Source organism: Verticillium nonalfalfae, assembly GCF_003724135.2.
Source record: "Verticillium nonalfalfae strain VnAa140/NRRL 66861 chromosome Unknown scaffold_162, whole genome shotgun sequence".
Lineage (NCBI taxonomy): Eukaryota > Fungi > Ascomycota > Sordariomycetes > Glomerellales > Plectosphaerellaceae > Verticillium > Verticillium nonalfalfae.
This window is the reverse complement of record NW_021167387.1, coordinates 49408-57931: the sequence shown is the minus strand read 5'-3', so window position 1 is coordinate 57931 and position 8524 is coordinate 49408. Positions and strand designations below refer to the sequence as shown.

At 55.5% G+C, this 8524-nt stretch overlaps 1 protein-coding gene and 1 non-coding gene across 2 annotated transcripts; both read left to right on the top strand.

Moving 5' to 3' along the window:
- Nucleotides 1–5435: 5435 nt before the first annotated feature.
- On the top strand, nucleotides 5436–6723 carry ALP1_1 (Basic amino-acid permease; the record flags this gene model as incomplete). Its single annotated transcript, XM_028636761.1, has 2 exons — nucleotides 5436–5765; nucleotides 5833–6723. 2 exons carry the CDS (start codon nucleotides 5436–5438, stop codon nucleotides 6721–6723), a joined length of 1221 nt encoding a protein of 406 aa, XP_028491178.1.
- A 1208-nt stretch (nucleotides 6724–7931) lies between these two features.
- On the top strand, nucleotides 7932–8003 carry D7B24_002557. Its single transcript has one exon. It is a non-coding gene; the product is annotated as a tRNA-Gln (tRNA).
- Nucleotides 8004–8524: the final 521 nt, after the last annotated feature.

The following is an 8524-nucleotide window of genomic DNA, read 5'->3' as shown; positions in this document are numbered from 1 at the left end:
TTCTTACGGTCGCGATGACAGCGCAGCCCGATTTCCGCCAAGTTGCGGGTGCCTTGACTACACTTGCTGAGCAGAGTGCTTTGCTACCCAATATTCCGGCTGTGAATGGAGGTGGGGAACTCCTGGGATTGATGCAGGAGATGCGGAGGGAGATGACGCAGTTAGCTACCGCTGTTGGGCGTATAGAAACGCGTCTGAGCGCAGTGGAAGCGACGCTTGGTTCCCTTGGGGAACGATTAGCTGCAGAGTAAGTGATTGTTCTGAAGTTTGCCTGGTTGGTTTGGACTGACCTTGTGTGTCATGCAGGAGCGCAAATAACCTGGCGAGATCATTGAATGGGGCAGCGAATGGTCAGGTGTTACAGCCACTACGGAGTTTGGTCACGGGACGATTTGTTGAGTCATTCCCTCGGACGTTGGCGGAACTTGGAGACATAAATGGTATGTTTCCTTGGGTTTCTACTTGGGGTTTTCCATTACTGATCAAAGCAGGGCGCGCATTGACTGTACTGTTGGACGAACTGGGTTATTCTTTTGAAGGAAGCACTGCAGAGAAAAGGCGATATTTGAAGCACCTTTGTGGTGTTGTAACGGAGCTGGTGTAGGAATGGAGTCGCGATCCTGATGGCCTGCTGTAGCCCAGTGGCATTTGCCATCGCTGTCAGGCATCAGGAGGCGTCATCTTCGATGGCCGCAACGAGACCATTCCTGCGCATACCAACACATGGGAGGGAAGCGTCACAATGGTGGATAGTAGTAGCGACAGCAACGAAGAGGACACGTCGTGGTTTCGGGAGCGATGGAGAAGATTACGAGATGCGTTCCGGGGCAGCGAATGGTAAGACAAAGGGGCATTACGGTCGATCGGAGAACGGCGAGACATTGGGTGCCGGTATTGACCAGTTGCCTACATAGTCATGAATCAATCGGTCCTGGGCTTGCCGGACTCCCCGAAGACCAGTGTGGTGACATCGATTTGGAGTTTGTAATAGGAGACACCAGTTCCAATGCGTGAAGAGATGTGCCTCCTCGTGAACCCGAAAACTCCCCGGAAATATTCGCTCGCACATCCACAGCAATGGGAAGAAGTCAAGAGCCTGCCAGTCCTGGGTAGGACAACCTTGGACATGGTGTTGTCACACAAGGTACGGCTAGTTCTCGGCAAGGCAATGGGCGAATCGTTAAGGTCCGATGTGCCTTATTTGACGCATCACAAACCTGTCTTCTGGAAATAGATCAAGGGACGAGGAGCGGGAGGGGCCTGGGTCTGTGGGAGGCAGAGGCTTTGCAAGCCGTCAATATCTGGGATAAGGCGCCAATCAGTCTTGTACAACGGGGACGATGATCAACAAACGCCTCGAGGCTGACAACGGCCTATTGGTGCGATCCTCCACCACCAACGCCGAGCCCCTGACTTGGAGGTTCCAATGGCAGCGGCGAGTAGTGGCGGCGCCTCGTGAAGAACGTATCACGCAATGGCTTGCGAAGGTTAGCTTCGGTATCTGAGGCTTGGCCATCGTGAAAGGAAGGTCGCTCGACTCTGATCTGTGAATCTGCGATGGCGAAGCATCTTGCACCATCTGCGTAGCAGCTTGCGTGAAGAGAGTCAGAGAAGGTATCAAGCCAAGATCGTTATCGATCTCATGATCGTCAGGCGGCGATGCCTGGGTGATGCCGGCCCAAGCCAGATGGGGCAGCAGCTGAGGCGTGGCGATCAGGATCCCGGGGCAACGTCGCTGATGGTGTGCGAGTGTCGACTGCCGAGCGCCAAAGTTGGTGCTAAGATCTGTGCCTGCTGTATTGAGAAGGCGCCCTTTGTCACGCGAGAATGGCCAAGTCCGAGGCGAGTTGTACCACCTACTGGATGTAGAAAACTAACCCTTGTGCTCTGCTACTGTTGCCGGTGGCAAACGCCCGAGGAGCCATCTGCATCAACGAAGCATGAAGGATGTGACCTGAGCCAGGGGGGGTTCACCACATCGACCGAGCCAAGGCTGCGACGGGATTGATGTCGATGTTATTGTTAGCACGGGTTAGCGGAGATCAAGCATATGATGTCCCGGGCAAGCTGCGGCACTTTTGTGGAGCGAGGAGAGGAGTCTGCAGGGCATCAAACTTCCTTCACGTCGCGATTAATGAGTGAGGCCGCACAATCGAGATCTTGTGCCGAAGCCTAGGGTTGAGCTAAGTCGTCATGAGTCTGACTGAGCCGGAGCATCAGAAAGGTCCTGAAGTCCAGAGTACGCATCAGTCAGACGGAATGAGCACCTCCGAGACGTCTTCCAGAAGCAGAGAAGAAGCCCGCAAGTAGCACAAGGCGACAGCGACCGCTTCGGCGCAGAACCAGTGATGGGGAGAGGAGGTGACTCTGCAGCAGGTCCAAAGCGTGTCTTAACCCCTAGGCACAACGTCGATGGCGTGCTGCGGAAGCGGCATTGCGGGCGTGAGCGATGGGCATGGGGACGCATCCTCATCAGGTGGTGGCGCGGGCCGCATCGTGCATGAGATATCGTGGGGGGCGCCTGTTTGGCGTGTAGCTGGAGAGACACCCGGCTAGGGAAGCTTCTGGACCTGTCACGTACAGTGGCCGCGGGTTCGTCGAGGGCCGGGCATTAGGGGTTGGACATGGACGAGACGGGAAGGTGCCGGGATGAAGCCAGCGGAGGCGGAGCTTCAGTCCAGCTCGAGTGCGGCGTGGTTGACAAGCTTCGGATGCCATCAGAGGTGATAAGCTGGCAAGGAACGCGTCACGCTAGAGAGGCTTGGTGCCGAATGGATCGGCAGTCGCGCATCGATGGCCTGGCCAGGCACGTCAATAGTCTTGTCCTAAGCTTGAGAGCGGTTGAGGGGATCTCGACAATAGCATGCTTGGCTCAGGGTTGGGCGGCTACATGTGTGCTTGGCTGTCAGGTTGGTCAAAGGACGATAGGGAATGCCACGGAGGATGGGAGCAATCGCAATCTGGTGCAGGTTGAGGTGCTTGTCGATGGAACGGTCTTACTCAGCCGTCCTAGTCTGGATCTGGCGCCCGATGGAGATCATGGCGGTACGCCGGTCCATTCGGTTCACAAGCAGGGAAGGAAGTACCGAACAAGATCGTGCTCACTGCCCCAGACCCAATCGGCTTATCAAGACGGCGCCATCAATAAAGGAGTGGAGAGCTGTACCATGTACATGTAGTGGATCTTACAGGGCACCAGAGCCCAGGAGGAAGGGGCCAGGAGCCATCTACGTCCTCACACTGTGTCCCACGGCTTCAGAGCGCGTTGGTACAGTGCAAACTGCGCGATCAGCTGTCAAAAATGCAGGCGTTTCCCAAGGAGGGGCAGTCCCCCGTTGAGCCAGGAGCATTCGGACCCACTGAAGAAACATGCGCTGCAGCAGCCAGGTCATTGCTCCTGGGCTTCCTCCTTTCTGCCCCTCTCTCCCTTCCTCTTCCATCCATCTGTCACCTCAACACCATGACCAGCATCTCCTGATGCCATCTCACGTCATAACTAGTAGCATCTCCGTGGACCACTCACCGCTGCCGAGTGAGCATCTTCTATCAAGCTCTATGCTTCGTCTAGCCACCTGCAGTGTAACACCTCCGCACAGTGGAACATGACTGTGAAGACTTCAGCTGTCTGTCAAACAAACACCTGCCTTTTCTATGGCACTGGACGACATCATTTACCTGTTGCTCGATGAATCTCCGGCGAGGGGCAAATCAAATGCGCCTCTCGATCCAATGAGGACGGCCCTTTAGGCCTCTGCTACGTCACTACACATCCTCTCGACACCTGCAGTCGTGAGTTACTAACGCGGGGCCAAGATACCATGAACGACTAAACAGTGAAGAGCATACCCTAAAGACGACCCTCTAATTTATCGCCATACTACCGCTTCTGTTCATCATCGCTATTGGACATGCCCGTTGCTTTCGAGAGCCAGACGCTGATCGTTATGGTCACGTAGAGCGGATTGACTGCCCAAAGAGGAAGGCCATTCACATGTCCAATCCCAGCCTGCATCGACCACCGTCCTTGAGCGTTCCCCAGTATCGACCATTCGCTGGCTGAAACACGCTCTGTCAAGAAAGGAAAGCTTGGCTACCCTACCACGCATCCATCTGTTAGGGCCAGCCTCTGGAGTGTCGACCTCAGCACATCATGGCCAGCAGGGTACCTACAGAGGGCCAAGTCAACCTTGGTTCTTGATTGGATTAATGTAGATCATGGGCCGGACCAGGCCTATTCAGCACACCTATTCTATATTCTACGCAGTAGTGATCTTGCCGTCTGAATAGCCCAGATCTCCTGATCGCCCGCCCCCCTCTTCCCGTGGTTCGCTCTGGTTGCCTCCTCAGAACCCCTCCTGGGGAGTGGCATGGCAAGGCATGCCCCTGCTCACGGCACCGGGTTTCATGTCTTGGAAGTACAGTATGGGAAGGCTGTGATGCCCGAAGGTTGTACAGCTCGACATGTTATGAGCCCTGCCGCTCTGTCTACGCATCTCAGTCGGCATCTCTTGTTCGATGAGCTGAGGCGAAAGAGCATCAGAGATCCTGCGCCATCAAGCTTTGGCCAGTTTCCTATTGCTCATGCCCGGCGAGTCGGCCTCAACTGCCGGTATCACCACTTCGTTCAGTTCAGGTAGCCGCAGCGCCGCCCCGCCATAGGCCCTGCTCAATCGAGCGTTGTGCAACTGCACATGGTTGAAGAGCCTTGAGGAATGGAGAACCTGTGTGACAGCTCACTGCGAGCAGGTAGGACTGGCAAATGGATGGCCAAGACATCTGCAGTCCCTCGGCTTAGCGCCAGCTCTACCACAGGCACGCGCACCTGATAGCCTCGTTGCATTGCCAAGTAACTACGTGCTGTACGTTGTCGACTCTGGCCCGGCATCTGCAAGTCGGTCTCGTCGCGCTACTCGTCTCCTTCCCCGCCTCTCAACGTCGCCAACTTCCTCTTTGATGGGGCCCCTCCGCATCCTCGACGTGCTAGACGCCTTGGTCACGGAATACCCATGTGCTTCGTCTCCTTCCCCTTTGCGCATCGTGTTATCGACGACATCTGCGTGCCACTCGCGTCATGATATGGCTGTCTGGAAGAGGAAGCTCATGACAGCCCGGCTCCAGACTTTTGGACCCTCTTGCCTGTGGCTTGGGCCTGAGACACGATCCTGGCATGGCATCGTGCAACCGCTCGGCATCATGTCGTGAGGCGACCGCGCTATTGACGCCATGCCCGACTCAATGCCGTTGCTGTTTTGGCTCTACGGCGTAGTTGAGAATCATGATGCGCTGCAAGGAGCTCGACAATTTCGCTGTACTGGTCAGCTATATAAGAGGTGGCCTTCGTCCTCGATGATAATGCCTCCTCTCTTCATCCAGCCTCATCTCAGCATCAGCAACATCATCTACCGGTATCTTCTCATCGTCTCACTGTCTTCAAAATGGTCAACAACTTCCAGCGCCTGAGCGTCCTCGTCGCGGCTCTCCTGCCCGTCGGTCTTGCCGCCCCCGTCCAGAGCGAGGAGCGCGATGCCGAGAGCTTCGGAGTCGTCGGCGCATCCGCCAAGGACAGCTACATCATTACCCTCAAGGACGACCTTGAGGCTCGTGATGTCGAGTCTCACCTTGACTGGCTCAACGAGGTCCAGGCCCGCGCCCTGAACAAGCGCGACTTCCCTGGCGTTAAGAAGCACTACGACATTGGCGCTTACCACGGTTACTCTGGCAAGTTCGACGAGGAGACTCTCGAGGCCATCAAGGCCAGCCCTGAGGTGAGTCGGATTCTACAATGGCGCTCTTACATTCAAAGACAACTCCCCTAACAGTGCTTTTTCTCAGGTTGCCGCTGTCGAGAAGGACCAGATCTGGACCCTCTTCGCTGTCACCAGCCAGTCCGGTGCCCCCTACGGCCTTGGCTCGCTCTCCTCGCGCACCGGTGCCTCAACCACCTACCGCTACGATGACAGCGCCGGCCAGGGAACTTACGCCTACGTTGTTGACAGTGGTGTTCAGGTTGGGCACTCGCAGTTCGGTGGCCGTGCCACTCTCGGCTCCAACCCTGCTGGTGGTGCTCACACTGACACCAGCGGTCACGGCACTCACGTCGCCGGTACCATCGGTGGTTCCACCTACGGTGTGGCCAAGCGCACCAACATCATCTCCGTCAAGGTCTTTGTCGGCAACTCCGCCTCGACCTCCGTCATTCTCTCCGGCTTCAACTGGGCCGCCAACGACATTCGCACCAAGGCACGCACCACCACCTCCGTCGTGAACCTGTCCCTCGGCGGTGGCTTCTCGTCCGCTTTCAACAACGCCATCAACGCTGCCTCGGCCCAGGGCGTCGTTAGCGTCATCGCTGCCGGTAACGAGAACCAGAACGTTGCCAACGTCTCTCCCGCTTCCGCTGCCAGCGCCATTGCCGTCGGTGCCGTCGACTCTGCCTGGGCCATTGCCTCCTACTCCAACTGGGGTGCTGGCGTCACCATCTTCGCCCCTGGCTCCAATGTTCTGTCCGCTTGGATTGGCAGCAACACCGCTACCCGCTCCATCTCCGGTACCTCCATGGCCTCTCCCCACGTCGCTGGTCTCGTCGTCTACCTCCAGCGCCTCGAGGGTCTCGCCAGCCCTGCCGCCGCCAAGGCCCGCCTCATCGCCCTTGCCACCACTGGCCGCGTCACTGGCAACCTTCGTGGCTCCCCCAACCGCCTCGCCTACAACGGCGTCGCTTAAGTGGCTAGCATATTCTGACAAGCTGAGTCGGAAAGCCGGCCTCTTCGCCCAAGGGGCATTGAGAAGCCCTCGGGTGATGGCGAGAAGGATGGGAATACCTACCAGTGTTGCCCAGAGAGGAAGATTCCGGCGTGGCTGGAGACCGAGGAACGGGTGGTTGTTTCTAGACAGACTGGCGTTCCTTTGTGCTCCTCAGCCATTCATCAACTGCGTGCTTGAGAGATGCAATGTTCGTCGCACAGAGTTTGGGCGGTAGATCGACTAGTTTGCCGCGAAATTGATATTTGTTGGTTTGGAATTCATCGCTGCCTAGTGCCCTGAATGTGTCTTTGAATTGATGGAATTGACAAACGCTACGCGGGTTAAGCTTTCTCCGGTCCCATCATCGGTACTGTAGATGATAGCACTTCTAGTCCAGGTATGACATTGACGACACTCCTCAATTGTTTGCCATATAGCGATGTTTGCAGCAATTGCTACCTGCTTCGAGCTGTCCGACCCCCTGACAGGTCAAACTGGGATAATCATATCGGCGTCAGGATTTTGACTATCAACATGTTTCTAGTTGCCCTCCTCAAAACAAGGAACATTGAAGGTCGCCCTTGTCGTCTTGCGGCTCAAAGTGGAGAAATGGCCCGATCAGATCGCAGGTGAGAAATAGCCCGCTTGACCCTAAGGGAACGTGATTGATGTGATCGGATCTACTCCTAGCTGCAGGCCGGGACGGGCGATCCGAAGCCGGTGGGACGAAGTCGAACACGAGGTACTGACAAGGGGCCATGACTCGGTGTCCTCAGCGTGTTCAAGGCGGACCTGAAGACAAGAGATAAGGCACTGAGGAGTACAAGGCAATTTGTTCTCCATTTACTACTCGTGACATGCTGTAAGAGGTCGTCGCCTTCAGCCTGGGTCTTGGTGGTTGCGTACGGAATCATTGTGCCAGAGTTTCTTTCGGACTACGACGCCTCAAGGGATGGTGTGGCAGTGGCGGTAACATGAGACCATCGTCTGGTGCGCGCTACAGGTTCTCGTTACACGGAAAGTACCTGAAGACTAGCCTGCTAGATTGCGAATGTCTCCGCGAGTATAGTGGTGTTGTGAAAGGCACCTCGTCTGTTGTTCATGAGGTCCAAATTGACTCGAGCCCCAGTCCTTCTATGACATGAGTCAATTTTCCGACACGGACTCTCATCCAACAAGGTCCCACTGGTCTAATGGTCTAATGGTTATGACTGCGGATTCTGATTCCGCCAGCCCAGGTTCGATTCCTGGTTGGACCTGAAACAACATCTTTTGGCTTTTGTCAACTTGGAGAGGTGGACATGTCTATGAACGTCAACATTAGAACTTTTTGTCAAATGCTCAGGCGATCATCTGCGTGCCTGTTCTCACCTATGAGTATCATGCCTCCTTTTCTATCTCTCCCAGTGTTCCTTCACGTTGTCCGAGAGGTGGAAGTGTGCCCAAGAAAATAGTGTAGCCGCCTAGTCGAATAGTTGACGGCCGACGAAGGGCTTGAAATCTACCGTCTCACTGAGCAACAGAACGGCATGGAATCCCAGCTCCTTCCATGAAGTGGCCAAAAAAGAATTAGGCACGATCAATTTATCGTGTAACGCGACTAGTCCCCTGCAGCGACAATTTATGTCTACGACATTGTCCTCGCAAGCACTGGTCGAAATGTTGCCCAAGTTATACACCAGCACCGACCGTGGGTGGTGTGATGTTGCCAACGTTTCGTACAAGGCCGGATCGCCACACCAGAATCTCAAGTCGACCTATTGATCAGCGATTTTTTTAT